We start from the raw sequence: 15,704 nt of genomic DNA on the forward strand, positions 1-15,704 counted from the left end.
AATTACTATCTTTAAAGTTCAATAATATTGAGTATTACAGTTTCTTCTGTTCATGTGGTTTCCTTTTCCTAGGTGTGGATTGCTGTTTGCTGCTGTGTGTGTGGTGTCACTATTTCACTTTAGTTCCTCCTCAGGCAAACATCCTCACTCTCTTTCCCTTCTAGTGGTATCCCCTTCTCCTTTCTTTTTGTCTTGTCTGTTTTGGAGACAAGGGCTTAACTTTGTAGCTCAGGCTGTATTTGAACTTGTACTCTTCCTGTTTCAGCTTCCTGAATGTTAGGATTACACATACACACCAGGACACATGAGTATAGTCAAATTGCCTTTATTGTTATTAATTCATTTTTTTTATCTTTTTATGTGTTTGGGGTCATGGTAGCATTATGTTTGCATACCTCGTGTGTGCCTGTTGTCTGCATGTGATAGGAGAGTCCAATCCCCTGGAACTGGAATAACAGACTGTTGTGAGCTTCGCTGTGAGTGTTGAGAATGGATCCCAGTCCTCTGGAAGATTATCCACTAAGCCGCATCTCCAGCCCCAGTCATTGAGACAGTTTGTTTATACAGCTTTTTCTAATGATTCAATGTATCCTTTAGTTTAGATATAGAATATTTGGGGATTAATTGAGATTAAATAATCCCTCAATAAAACTTTGTGTTATGTAGAGCTTTTTACTTCGATATTTTCCTTGCCCCCTCCCTTTTTTTCCCCCAAATAATTGAAATGGGAGTTTTCCAGAGCCCTGGTTCCCTACTCTTAATTTAGAACACAAACATATGTACATATGTATTATTTTCTGCTCTAAGTATTGGGGTTCCTTATTAATTAAGGAAAGGAAGTGTTACAGCCAGGCATGATGGCTTAGCTTCTAATCCTAGCGCTTGGAAGGCAGGGGCAGGAAGATGGATCTCTATGAGTTTAAGGCCAGCCAGTGCTCTACATAAGTGTTCTTCCAGGGCTACATGGTGAGACCCTGTCTCAAGGAAAAAAAAAAAAAAAGGTGGGGGCTTTATCTCTCTTGTTTAGAATTTCTAAATATGTTATGAAAGTCTTGACTTAATGCCCTAAAGAAGAATTCACCTTATCAGTTTCAGTTCCCTGTCTGTAGTGTGATCTCTGTTCCAGGGATTAGGATGAGGAAAGAGTGAATGCATAGCAAACATTTACTTCTACTGAGGATGCTTTGTAATTGAGCAAGAACTGTTCTAAAATACATCCACATCAGCCTTTGTAGCTTTTTAAATCAGTGGCTCTAGGATAATGACAGCTCTTTTTTCCAGGCTTTGGAGCCTCTGCCCTGATCAGCGTAGCTACAGGCACGTTTTATTTTAGGGAAATTTGATTTATTTTGGAAATGGATGCATTCAGAAAGTATGTTTCTTATATACTAGAGCTGAACATATAGCTGAACATATAAATGAGAAGTGTTGTGGGCAATTGAACACTGAATATTCATAGTGGCTCAACACAAAGTTACTGTGCACAGGTGTTTCCATAATTGTGATGTATTGGGGAGATTCAGTGTTCAATGGTCCTCAGCCCCATACTTCCACCTGTGTGGTAAGAGTGGTTACTGGGCTGTGGTATAAACCATGCAAAGGGAAAAGCACAGCAGTTTTCTCATGGTGGGGAGGGGGTGTCTCACAACACTGTACATACCCTGTGTTGCATAGTGAATTCTGGGAGATGACATTTCACTTTTTCTTTAGAAAAAAATTATAAAAGTATTCTTGCTGAACTCCTGCTTGCCTGTGTGCAAATAGTTGACTCGTCTGAGCAGTTAGGCTAACCACTTAGCCCTCTGCTCCTGTTAGAATAGCTCACCTTATGTCAGGGAATAATGAAACTTTAGCTCTCTAGGTAGTAGTATTTGGAGATAGTCTTTTGGAGGTAATTAGGTTTGTGTGAAGCCATCAGGGTACCTTTAGAGCAGTGGTTCTCAGCCTTCCTAAGGCTGCGATCCTTTAATACAGTTCCTTGTGGTGAACCCTAGCCTCTAAATTATTTCATTACTACTTCATAATTATAATATTGATACTGCTACGGGCTGTAATTTAAATATCTAAAATGCAGAATATCTGATAGACAACTCCTATGAAAAAGTGATTCAGTCTCCCCTGAGGGGTCGTGAACTGCATTAGAGGAACTTCTGTCCTTATAAGCAGCTGTAGCAGAGAGATTGCTTCCTTGTGTTTACACTGTGTGAGGTGGCTGTCTTCCAGGATGTATATGGCTACCACTCTTATGGTGATTTGAGGCAGTTAATGGACTGGCCTGGGTGCTGCAGGCGAGCACCCTTAAGGAACCATCTAAACCCGAAGCAGGCAGCAAGGTTGTATGATTTTGGTGTACATCTTAAGGACATTATTACAACCCTTGAGGCTGTTGTAGAATTCAGAAGGCTGGTGGTCAGCAGTTGCCAAAGTAGTAAACGGGAGACTCCGTTGACAGGAAGAAGAAAAATTGTCCCTGTGTTCAGTCCAGTCCCTTTAACATGTGAGACTATGGCTATGCATGTCTCATGTATCTTTGTTCTCTACCTGTGGACAGCGATAAATACCTGCTTCACCTCAAAACACCTGAGTTTAGAGGATTAAAATGTCCATTTCTGCCAGCACGTTACTCATATTTGAGAGGCTTGTGGTGCATGGCACCTTTTGTTTTCATGAGGCCCAGGATCTTTGTTCATATGTTGGGCAAGTATATGTTTTAGAAATATTTTCTTTTCATCAAATTTTAGACATAAAATGTTTATGGTTTTAGCCATTGCAACTTTTTTTTCTTTGTTGCTATGTAAACTGACAAAAAGATGATAGTTTGTGTTTATTTCTTACCAAACCCAGATAAAATGTCTGTCTCCTGTTTTCACATCCTTCTAAAGACCAAAGATTATTCTCAGAGCCTGGGTGCTGTGTTTGGAGCTCCCAGTGCAGGGCCTGCGGAAAGGATTGTGTGAAGTGTAGTTCCCACAGTGTGGCCTCCTACAGAGGCAGCCTGACTGTGCCTCTTCAGACTCCACCTGCAGAGTGACACATTACCTGTGGCGTTGCCGTCAGGGAGCCTGTGTGATATGTGTGTCTTCTGAGGTGAGTGCCCTATGCACAGTCAAGCTATAGTGATTAGGGAGAACTTGTCTTCCTATTCCGCAGGTTGAGATATTCCAGCCCACTGCTTTTGTTTCAGTTGTTCAAAACATAGGTTTTAAAAAAGAGAAGCCTTGGTTCAGAGTCAGATGAGTTGTAAGTGATGGGATTTCTGTGTGCCCTAGTTCTCATGCATGGATCTGTACCTTTAATGTACAGTTCTCATGCATGGATCTGTACCTTTAATGTAGCTACATTAATACATTGGCACCAGCTAAAGCCTGTAGGTTTCTGGTATGATCTGTTCATTATGTGCAGTAGTTCCCCTGTTGTAAAAATCGGCCTGGCCTGCCCATTAGTCCTGTCTGACAGGTGTTGATGGTTGTAGCTTCTCTTGGTTTATAATTTCTTAATGACATAAGCTATTGACCATCTTCTCATGTGCTTATTGGCCATCTTTAAACATGATTTTCACAACTTCATACACATACAATGTACATTGATTATATTTTCCATCACCTTTTTCCCCCACCCCCACTGAACCCTTTCTTTTTCCCAAGTACTGCCCATACTTCCATGTCTTTTGTGTGTGTGCCTTACCTCATTTAATTAGGTCATTTACTTGAATAATGGCAAATTGCCAGAGCCTACACCATCAAGGAGTATGACTCTCCCACCGGCTCCCATTACCCAGAACTGACTATAGTTCCTCCCTTTGAGCCCTTGCCGTGTTCCTCCATGCAGTGCTGATGACCCTTCACAGGCACTCAGCACTCTAGGTCATGTCCAGAAGATAGTGTTTCAGCACTCCTTCATCCTCTCACTCTACGTTGTTTGCTGCCTCTATTTCTGGATGGTTCCTGGAGGTAGGCATTAGATTTTGAGACTGAGTGAGTGTGTGTGGGAGGGGGGAGAGAGAGAGAGAGAAAGAGAGAGACACAGAGAAATAAAGAAATGGGGTAAGGGGAGAGGTTCTCTTGGGTTGCCTGTTCTCTTGTTCTCAGGGTTTGAATGTTGCTGGCATATTATGAGTAAGAGCCTTCCCCATGTGAGGCATATCTAACTCTCTTGACCTTGTCATTTTTGAGCTCGTGTGGATGCGTTATTGACAGAGGAAAAACACAAGACCTGTTTTTTTTTTTTTTTGTCTTTACTCCATAAGTACCATTTCTGCTTCTTGCATGTACTCTAGAGTGTTAAGACTTCACTAAAATTCCTCGTGAATACCGAGACTATTTCAAAGTGCAAGAGTATAGATTTTTGGTTATTTTTCCACAAAAGTGTGTTTCTTGGATTAGACTCTGCATTTTAAGTTATGAAAATGTAAACACTCCGCTGCCTGGCTCCTAGTCCTCCGTGATCCCACAGCACTCCTAGGTTCCTGTGTGGCACTCCATCACAGCATTACAGCTGTGTCTGCTCAAGCATACATTCTTAAATGCTTTGAAACCACAAAGCTTTCCTTAATACAAGTTGGACCCCACTTTTCAAAAGAGATGAGAAGATTTAAAAACAAGTCTCTGTGTGTCTGTGTCTGAGGGTGTCTCACTGTCTATGAACCTCTCTCCCTTCATATGTGGCTCCTCTGACAGTCTGAGTTACTTTTGTATTGCTGTGAAAAGACACCAAACAAAGCAACTTAGAGAAGCAAGCATTGAATTGGGCTCTTACAGTTTCAGAGGGTGAGTACATGACCATCATGGTGGAGAGCATGACAGCAGGCAGACAGGATGCTGGAGCAGCGGCTTAGAACTTAGATCTTAGCCACAGGCAGCAGGCAGAGAGAGGCATGCTGTGAATAGTGTGGGTTTATGAAACCTTGACGTTCACCCACAGTGACGTGCATCCTTCAAGAAGGCCGTGCCTCCTAATCCTCCCCAAACAGTTCCACCAGCTAGGGATCAAGCATTTAAATATATGAGGCTATGAGGACTCATGCAGTTCTCATGCAAACTGCAACACTTCCTCAATAGGAACATGTATAGTACTTGAATCTTTAAAAATTTTTGCATGTATACATTTGTGTGCAAGTGTGCTCACCCATGTTTTGTATGTGGTAGCAAGAGTTTAATGTTAGAATGTTTATTTTTTCATCAATTACCTTTTAATATTTTATATGTGTGAGTGTTTAACCTGTGTGTGTGTGTGTGTGTGTGTGTGTGTGTGTGTGTGTGTAGTACCTTCAGAGGCCAGAAGAGGGTGCTGGATGTCTTGGAACTAGATAGTTGTTGAAAGGAAAAGTATGGACTCAGGACCCCGAAGACCCAGTTCTTGCCCCAAAGGATATAAAAAGACAGAGGGCAGGGAATAAGAGGCTGCCATGAGGAATAGAGAATGGGAAAGGAGTAAGGGAGAGGGAGGAGGGTATTTGTCCCTGGGGAGAAAGGACTGCCTCTGGATAGAGAGAAGACAGATGTGGCCCTTAGGCAAGTGGCAGTTTATAAAGGTTAGAATGAGGTGTTTACATTTAATTGGGTGTGTTTATTAGGTGAGCCAAAGGGGGCTTTTGATTGCTAGACTTGAATAGCAGGACCTCGGTGTTAGCTTGAGGAGGAGGAAGTGGCCAAATAAGGGAATAAACCTTGGTGTCTGGCTGTAGAAATGTAATCTAACAGTTTTTATCAAGGCAGAGGAAATAGGAGAGAAGGGCAAGGGCTGCCAGAGCCATGCTTGACATGCTCAAGCTGGCCAGAGTCCCTTCAGTTGTGAGCGGCCATTTGCGAGCCAGGAAGCAGACCTGGCTCCTCTGCAAGAGCAGTGAGTGCTCTTAACCTCTGGGCAATCTGTCCAGCCCCACTACAGCTCTTTTAAAGGCAGTGTCTTTCCCTGAGCCTGAAGGATGCTCTTGTGGCTGGACACGTGGGCCAGTGAACCCTGGAAATGTGTTGTCTTTTCCTCCAGTGCTGGCATTGCAGGTACGCATCACCATGTCCAGCCTTTGTACTGTGGGGGTCCAAACTCAGATACGCGTGGTGGAGCCTGAGCGTTCACCCACTGAGCCACCCATGTAGCCCAATAATTGAATATTTTTGGTGGGAGCACCTCTAAAAGATGTTTCTCTTTCCATGCCCCTTGAAATAAATAAATTAGTGGGTTTTTTTTGTTGTTGTTGTTGTTATGTGTTCTGAGAAACCAGAATAACAAATACAGTAATATGAGCAGGGTACTCTGATAAGGGTTTCATGTGTGGGAGAATAGTGAAAGGCTTCCATCATAGCTTCCGTAGGTGTATGGGAGAAGCCTTTCTGCATAGCACCAAATTAACAGAGCACACTAGAGCTACCTGGTGTCACTTTACAGATCGGAAAGTATTCAACACTATAGTGGACACTGAAAATTAAGCACTTCTACTAAAAATAGAATATTTATAGATGATGTTTTTCAGTATGAGTGGAGGTGTTAGAATTGGTTTATCTTTTGTGTAACATTCTAAGTAGAACATTGGGTAATTTCTATAAAGTTCATTTCAAGGTCTTTCAAATTCATTTGTTTTTACTCTTAAGCAGACAGACCAGTTAGCTTTCTTAATATAGCTTGTTTCCCTTCGCTTGTTTAAGTTTCTATTCTGTTCCTAGATGTGGGAAAAGTAAGATTCATTCCACAATTCACATAACTTTTAACAAAGAATGACTATCTTTCAACTATTCAGTGGTGTCAAAGGTATGGCAGCTCTGAACTCAGTTAAATAAGTTATTTATTATCTTTAAGATCACACAAATCTTTTCCCATTTGATGGGTCAAAAGTGTCACAAAGTATAGTCAGTCAGTTGATATTTTTTAAAAAGATTGACAAATTTAATTAACTCTGTAATTGATTACCAAAATTATATAGCCCTTTATATAAAAATGACATAAAAATTAAATCTGACATTTCTATAAAAACTTTTTATCTCTTAATTCCTTGAACATATGAACCATGTTTGTTTTATGGTGTGTTGAGTGCAGGCTGCTCTCCACAGCTCTGGAGGCAGGAGCCTCTCCTTGGGTCGTAGGGGCCCATCTTCTTCTTGTTGACTTTGTACCAGAGGCTGACCCTATGTAAGCCTCACTAAATGAATGTAATTTCCATAGCAGTTTTATAATTCTCCTTCCCTCAGGTTTTACCATAAGTAATGACAACATTGAGAGGTTCGTAATACACTAGCAGTGACGCCGGATCGGTGTGTCCTTGTACACCCATGCTGAGCCTAGGTATCTGGCTTCCCTTTTGTTTGAAACATTTTCTCTTCATACTAGTTAAAGATCTCAAAAAACCACATCCATGGTCAATACAGACTTAACCCTGTTGTTGCTCATTGATTCCCGCCCCCGTGGAACTGTTTCTGTGTTCACGTAATGAGCCTTCCGACTCCTACCCACCTTCCCCTTCTTCTAAGTCCTGTCTCCGGACATTTGCATGCACCTGACACGGAGCCAGAGAACGGAGAGGTGGGCATGGTGGTGCATATCTGTAACCCCAACTCTCAGGGCCTGAAATGGGCCTGCTTACAGATACATAGCAAGTCTCTTTGTCTCCAAAGAAAGAAAAGATGAGAGAAAAGAAAACCAAACTGAAATTTTGTAAAAAGGTAGAGTAGAAGTTTTGAGGTGATTGTCTTTAATAAATAATTGATGTCAGCTATTTTGTCCACAGGCAATGTGCTTTCTTTTCTTTCTTCCTTTTTTTTATTTTTAAATCTCATTTTAACTTTTTGAGGTATTTAACTTTTTGTCTTCTTAGGGCCATGTGTAAATGTTATTTCAAATACTCTCTTATTTTAGGAATTTGCAAAAATTAATATAAGAATTTCTAGAAAAAAATTAAATAGTTATATAAGATCTTTGACTTTTGTGTGGGAAAATAGTAATGAAAGAAAATTACTTCGTTGAAATTTTTTGACTAAAATTATTACCATAATCCTAAACATTTTTGAGTAAAAATTGTATTAAAAACATGTTCTCCATTAAAGTAATATAATAAAATTCTAATAAAATATATTAATTAATAACGAAGAACAGAACAAATAATTGCTTATTAAAAGCAGAGTTTTTGAGCATTTTGGAATTTCATTTGCTAGCTGAAGTTTTGTGTTTGGTAGAATTTAAACATGTTTATTAGTATTGATTTAAGGTTTTAAGCAAGTGCTTATAGTTCAGCCATGATATTTGGAATACAGTAATTGCATGCTTTATACTTGATTTTTTTACACAGCGTTTCTTGGTATCCTAGAACCTGGAACCGCTTTGGCCTGGAGCTCAGTAAAGCAGCAGCCACCTCTATCCTTGCTATGAAAGTGTGTCTTACTTATAGTAGTCCTCTGTAAACACTACGAGAAAGTAGTTTGTTTAAGTGAAGGTAGTAATTTCTAGTTTACGTTTAATTTTAATTATTCAATTAATTTTGCTTTAGAAAGTCTCCCTGCGTATCCCCATTCTGGCCTGGAGCTCTCAGTCCTCCTCTGTTCTTCAGAGCTGGGCTTAAATCTTGTACCATAATAACTAGATAATTTCTAGTTTAATTTGAAGGTAGATATTATATTGTTTTTAAAAGATGTTTGTTTTCAATGAGTTTAAATTGAGTGAATTTTCTCTGGTTAACCAAGTTATTTCTTGTTTATGGGGCACGGTTTTATGGAACCTGAGCTTGCAAGGGTGACTCTGTGCTTCATTCCTCCTGAGTGCAGAGACTCCAGTGATATGCTACCAAACCAGTTTATGTGGTTGTAGGTTTCATCCCAGGGCTTTGTGCGTGCTAGGCAGGCCTTCACCAACTGCTTTGGGTTCATTCGTTTGTTCTTTCTTCTTTCTTTATTATTTTTTTAAGATTTATGTGTGTGTGGATATGCACACGTATGTACAGTTGCTAAGGCATTAGTTAGAAATTCTGGAGTTAGAGTTGCAGGTGATTGTGCATTACCTGCCTTGGGTGTTGGGAACTCAACTGAAAGCACAGTAAGTACTTTAAGTGTGGAATCATTTCTACAGCCCCATGTTTAGATAATTTCTATAAAAATTTTAATTTAGATTTAGAAACCCTTGGATAAGCCCTAAAATTTACTTTTGGTGAAAGTTTGTTTTTTTTTTCTAGTGATATTTGTGTAAGGTAAAAACTTAAGTCTTCTTGCCAAGTACTTGCAAGTGGAAGCTCTTGCAAGTGAAAAATAATAGCTTTTTTGAGAATTTCATTTATTGTTGTAATATATACATATAGAAATTGCTTTCAAGTGAGTTAGTGCTTTTATCCCCTTAATTTTTATTATTTAAACTTTTATTGTAAGAATTTATTTTAAGAAACTCACATTCAATTTTAAGAATTAATTTAGAGGGCCAGGTAGTGGTGGTGCTCGCCTTTAATCCCAGCACTTGAGAAGCAGAGGCAGGTAGATATCTGTGAGGTCAAGGCCAGCTTGGTCTACAGAGCAAGTTCCAGGACAGCCAGGGCTCTACAGAGATACCTTGTTTTAAAAAACAAATCAAACAATCAGAAAGAATTTAGGAGATCTGGTGTCCCTTTACAATAGAGACCTTTTGCAAAACTGTAGGTGAGCAGTATAATCAGGCTACTGAAAGTTCAGTAATTCCCTTTCCCTTTAATGTCTGCAGTGTTCAGCATAGCAACTTCCCCAGTCCTGAAACTCTGCTAACCACTTGTATGATTTCATCATTTCAAGAATGTTGTATACAGACTGATCAGGCTGAGCCAGCAGTCTTATGAGTTTAAGGCCACGTTGGGCTCCCTAGAAATAACCTGAGAAATTAGCCATTCTGTGGACATGTAGTGTTTTCCTATAGCAGTTTTACCTGCTCTGAAGTGACTGTGTGAGGGTGATATGTGTACAGCTGCCTCTAACACTGTTACACTTTTTTTTTATTTTCTTAGTTAGAAGTGTTAGTCTACCTGTGCCTTTAATGTCAAGTAAGTTTCTTGTATGCAGCATACAGTTGGGTTATGTGTTTTAACCTACTGGACTGGTCTTTTTAAAAATTATTTTATGTACACTGGTGTTTGACTGCATGTATGTCTGTGTAAAGGTATGTATGTCTGATCCTCTGGAACAGGAGTTAAAGACAGTTTTGAGCTGCCATGTGGGTGCTGAGAATTGAACCTGGGTGCTCTGGAGGAGCACTAGTGCCCTTAACTGCTGAGCCATCTATCTAGCCCCTGGACTTGTCTTTTAATTGACAGATTTATTTACATTCAGTCAAGTTATTGTTAAAGTTTGGTATTCAAGCTCAGTGTTTACTTATATTCCTACCTGGGATGTGATCCATCCCTGTAACTTATGTATTCTTTCTGTCCAGTAGCCTGAACTCACCTGCTATCTGTCCAAGACATTGACAGCTTCTCACACTTCCACTCTAACCCCACTCCCAGCAGAGAGTATGAACATTGCTACTAAGAATACTTCATAAATCAAAAGTTAAGAGTTTTTTTTTTTTTTTCCTGTAACTTTCTGCAGTATATTTTTGGATCTCAGATGACTCAGATAACTAAAACAGAAAAGTGAGAACAAAGTGCTGATGAAGGAGGTGCTGTATGTTTCTTGCTTTTTTTTTTTTTTTAAGTATTACCTGTAAATTGTACTTGAATGTACATAATATTGCTGTGTCTGTATATATTTGTTTGGGAGACTAAGAGTCTGTTTATAAACAGAAGCCTAGATCCCTACAGACACTCCTAATGTGAAACCTAGGCTTTCTCTTAAGGAGCTGCCTAGTTCTTAGGGGTTAGACTTTCTGCTTCTTACCACTGTCCCCAGAACTCCTCCCTTTTCTTATCCTTTGGTCCAGTTGGAATGACTACAACTTGTACACAGAGCTCCCGGTATAAGACATATATTTTCATTATGTGTCTTACTAGAATCTAATCATCATTTCCTCTCTTTGAACAACTGTGAGAATCTCTGTGATTTGCTATGTAGTATAATACAAATATTCTCTATTATAATGAGAAAAATCAACCTTTCCATGTCAGTTGTATAATGTTTTGTGTTGCCCCTAAAGCAGAATTCTACAGTAAGTTATTATTGTAGTTTTTTTTTTTTTTATTTGTTTATTTGGGTGCATGCATGTACAGAGAAGGCAGCTTTCAGTGTCATTTTTTAGGAGATGGCCACTTTTTTTTTTCTTTTTTGAGATGGTCTTTTAGGGCCAGTGAGCTTTGGGGATGACTGTGTCTCTCTAGGACTGGGATTACAAGTGTGTGCCACTGTGCCCAGCTTCCACGTGGGTACTGGGGATGGAACTGGATTGAGCCATCTCTGTATCCTCTTACTGTAGACGTTTTCAAAGTTAAAGTCCCTTTGGATGGATAGGGTGTTGACTTCGGTCTTACCTGATCTTGGGATTGTATCTTTTCTTCACAGGATGATGGTCTAGATGACAACGAAAAGAATTTCTATGAATCTGATGATGAAGAGAAGGAAAAGAATGACAAGAAGAAGCCATATGCTATGGATCCAGACCACAGGCTCTTGATTAGAAACACAAAGCCTTTGCTTCAGAGCAGGAATGCAGCGGTATGTTGAGACCAGAAAGAACTGTTTCACAGATTTAAAACCAAAACAGTGACTGAAAGCGTGTTAGTCAGTGCTGAGTGTGTGAGTGGTGTGTTCACACAGCACGTATTAATGGGTAGCTGGAAATATGTAGGATATAAGATGAAGTCTATATTCTAAATATTTTTTTAGCCTTCTTCGTTTCTAGACATGCAAAATCAGGTTTTGATGAGAATGCCTGGCTTGATACGTCATTTGCTTTTCTCTGGTTGTGTTAGCTGGCTTGTTCAAAGACGTAAGTTTACTTTGTTTCTGATTGATTGGTGACTATTAGGGCATTTGAAGGATGGAGGTGTGTCTGTCAGGTATGCTATCATAGCTGAGAATAGCAGGTACAATGGTTTTCCATGATGTTAAATCTGCCTGGTAAAGTTCCTAAGAGGCTGAAATGTAGCAGAAATGCTGGTGGTGTGGAGCACAGGGATGGGTGCATGCCTTCCATGTCTGAGGCCTCCAGCACTCAGGTGACATGCCTCATGGCAGTAAGCTTAATTGGAATTGTTAGTAATTAAAAATCATCTTTGTTTGCATCTTACATGCTTTTGCTTATTTGTTTGATATCTTTTGTCTAAAATAACCTTAAAGTTAAGACAAATATATACTAAGAATACAGACCAGAAAAACAAGTAATGCATTATAATATGTCCGCCCTCCTCACTGAAGACTTTTAAGCCTAGTTCATGCATTCAAAGTGCTAGTTAAGTATGCATTCATTTTAACCAAGAGGATTAGATTCTAGTAAGACATATAATGAAAATATATGTCTTATACTGGGAGCTCTGTGTACAAGTTGTGCATCCTGCAGATCTGCAAGGTTAGAAGAGGGTGTGGAATCCTTAGGAACTGGAGTTATAGATGGTTGTGAGCCAGCATCCTCTGCAAGAACAGTAAGTGCTCTTAACTACTGAGCCATTTCTTCAGCCCCTGACCACTGCCTTTAAGTGTCACTGAATTTATTCTTTTCTACCTTACATTTACTGATAGCAGTTATAAAGGCTTGACAGATTGAAGTTAAGCATTTCTTCAAATTTGTTTTAATTAAGAAAATAGTGAATTGTTTTCTCCATTTAGTAAAACTTTAAATATAAGGAACTTTACTTACTCTTACTCCTTTTTTTTTTTCTCCCCTGTACTTTTTGGAGAATTTAGCCTTTAGAAGTTTGTTTAACTTAGCAATTAGCAGAAGTATTTTTTTTATCTTACTATGAATAATATGATTTCCAAATCATTATTCAAAAGCCCACTCAGTCATAGTAAAATGTAAATGCATAGTGGTAAATATATGCTGAAGTTTCACTATACTCTGTAGTCTGCTTAGTGTCTGTCACTTGCCGTCTATTATTAACTCACTGTTAGCTTCATTTTGTCTAGGAAGTTGATTTTATGATTCAGATGCTTGCTGACAATGCCAGGTGTTGAATCCTAGCGTTTTTTGTTGTTTCTGTGCATATTTGGTGCTGCTTATTTGCTAGCTCACCAAATAGGCTGCCATGGTTTGGAGTACATTATGTTACCTTGTTTTGTGTACATTTAAATGAAGCCTGACTTTTGAAGAATTATGAAAGATTGAAACAAACAAACCCCTTATTCTTGCCTGATGTAGTGGCTCATACCTTTAATCCCAGCACTTAGGAAGTAGAGGCAGGTGGGTCTTTGTGAGTTAGAAGTCAGCCTGGACTACATAGGGAGTTTCAAGCCCGTTGAGACTACATAGTGAGACCTTGTTTCAAAACACACACGTGCGCGTGCACACACACACACGTTCTCAAGTTTCAAAGGCAATTTGGGAATTTGTTTCAGGAGTGTGATGGGTCAGTGTTGTGACTGCATTGGAGGCACAGCTAGGAGAAGGCTCCGAGGCTGCTCTGCCAGTGTGAGAATGGTGATGGTGACATGGGCAGCTAATAAGTGTGTAGTGATACTCTAGCTAAGGACCATGCATGTTCAAGGGAAGCCCATTGGCTGCTCAGTTTCCAAGTATGTTCCCTAGTAAGGGATACAGAGGTTGTCTCCGACATGAACTCAGTGGCCAGCTCTTTGATCAACAAACCCTGGGGCCTAGCAGCCTTACCAGGCCACAGAGGAAGATGATACAGCAGCCTTGATGAGACCTGATAGGCTAGGGTCAGATAGAAGGGGAGGAGGTCCTGCCCTATCAAGGGACTAGAAAAAGGGTATAGGGGGAGAAGACAGAGGGTGGCTGAGACTGGGAGGAGACGAGGGAGGGGTTTACAGCGGGATACAAAGTGAATAAATTGTAATAAATAAATATGTAGATAAAATAAAGTTAAACACAAAGAAGTGTGTAGTGTGGGATGGTGTACTGGAGAAGGCCTGGGGGTTGAGATCTTTTAACCAGTCTGGATTTTGGAGTTGGGAGAGTGTCCTTAGTGGCTATTAAAAATTGACCTTCAGATTTCAGATTGGTGTTAAAAAAAAATCTTAAGCTATTGTTTTCATACATAATTAAGCAAAAGGAAGGACCTTTTGGATTTGGGACTGGTATGACTAATATATTGAAAAGATGACACACCAAGCAAAAGCTCTGTCTTGACACATACAGAACAAACAGTTTATATTCTTGCATATGGGTTTGAATGTTTTGTTTATGGAAGAGACCTTAAGATCACAAGTGATCATCTTGTTCTAGAATTCCTAGGGTCTGTCTGAAAGCCACAAAGCCAATGTAATTATTACTTTTTTAAGTATTAACAAAGAACAGTACATTTAGGATCCCATAAATTGTTGTTTTTAAAGATGATTTTTAGCTCCGGAAGAATGTCTTTAGGTCAAACACCCTGGGATGTGGCATGCTATCTAGGCATGCCTAAAACTCATGCTATATACCTTTTGAACTTGGACTGAGCAGAAGTAAATTCATATTAATTTGTCCTCTGAGTCAGAAAAGTTGCTGTGTTTCTGCAGTTCCTGTACTAATCTGGGTGCTTGGTGGTGAGGGGTCTATGCTCAAATCTAAATGTAGAGGCATGTAAGAGAAGCACAGCACTGGCTTATTTTGAGAAACGTTCTGTCCCCTTAACATAGCTCTGGGCTACTTTAAGGCTGGTTTTAAAGTTGTGCATCTTAAAAAGTCAAGAGTTTTGTTACATTTTGAATGGTTTCCCTTTATTTCACAGAGCTTGCTGCTGCTCCTGCAGTCTCTGCATGGCTTAGAAGTCATGCTTGCTGCTCTTTAGAACTTCTGTGTGTCTCAGCCCCAGCACAAATGGGCAGCACACAGGTTTTTGCCCAGGGCTGCTGTCTCCTTAGGCAGTTCATTAAATGTCATTTTCTTTTCTCAGTATGTGTTAGTTTCCTGTCCTTGCTATATAAATTGCCACAATCTATGTGGAGGAGAAGGAAGGACAGGAGTTTCTTAGATTCCAGGAAGCCTGAAGACTGAAGTCAGGTGTCCCTCTCGTGGATCCAAGGGAGAAGCTGTCTCCTCATCTGAAGGTCCTTGCATTTCTTGGCTTACAGATAAATCACTTCCTGCTTTCATTTGACAGTCTTTTTTTTTCACTTTGTATCTTGTAAGGAGACTCTCACTAGATTTAGGGCCCCTTCTACTCAACACGATCACATCCTTAATGCTACCATCCTTAATGACACTAGCAGTGTTCTGCTCTCAAATGTGAGCACTTCCTGAAGTGACTTCAACCCACTACCAAGACTTGGGTATGTCATTTCACTTCACAGAAATTTTGAAGTGTTTAAAGGAAACACAGTGTGAGTATGCATCTTGACGCTGTTGCTCAGGTGTTCACTGTGCCTCCCGTGTCTCTTCTTCCAGGTGGTTATGGCTGTTGCTCAGCTGTATTGGCACATCTCACCCAAGTCAGAGGCTGGCGTTATTTCTAAATCGCTGGTGCGCCTACTTCGTAGCAATAGGTAGGTCATGGTCTCTCCGAAATAGTGTTGGAACAAATGTAATCTGTTGTCCAGTCCTGGGATATATAGTTGACTATTTCATAAATAAGATCTCATATTTAATGGATTATTATAAAATGATCTGAATGTTAATGGGGAAAAAAAAGGAAAGTTTTTAGCTTCAGGCCTAAAAGATTAAAGTATGATGTGTTT

General features: G+C 39.8%; 1 protein-coding gene across 6 annotated transcripts in view; it reads left to right on the forward strand.

The window, feature by feature from the left end:
* Window positions 1-15,704, forward strand: part of Ap3b1 (adaptor related protein complex 3 subunit beta 1) — a 214,871-nt gene that overhangs the window by 75,754 nt on the left and 123,413 nt on the right. For all 6 annotated transcript variants that reach the window (XR_009592381.1, XM_060385579.1, XM_060385578.1 and 3 more), the window contains exons 8-9: window positions 11,430-11,582; window positions 15,415-15,512. Coding sequence is in view for 5 of the 6 variants with exons in the window: in XM_060385579.1 (XP_060241562.1) it covers window positions 11,430-11,582; window positions 15,415-15,512 (251 nt within the window). In the remaining variant the exon portion in view is untranslated. The remainder of the gene's footprint in view (window positions 1-11,429; window positions 11,583-15,414; window positions 15,513-15,704) is intronic.

The sequence above is a fragment of the Meriones unguiculatus genome, chromosome 6 (genome assembly GCF_030254825.1).
Source record: "Meriones unguiculatus strain TT.TT164.6M chromosome 6, Bangor_MerUng_6.1, whole genome shotgun sequence".
NCBI classification, from domain to species: Eukaryota; Metazoa; Chordata; class Mammalia; order Rodentia; family Muridae; genus Meriones; species Meriones unguiculatus.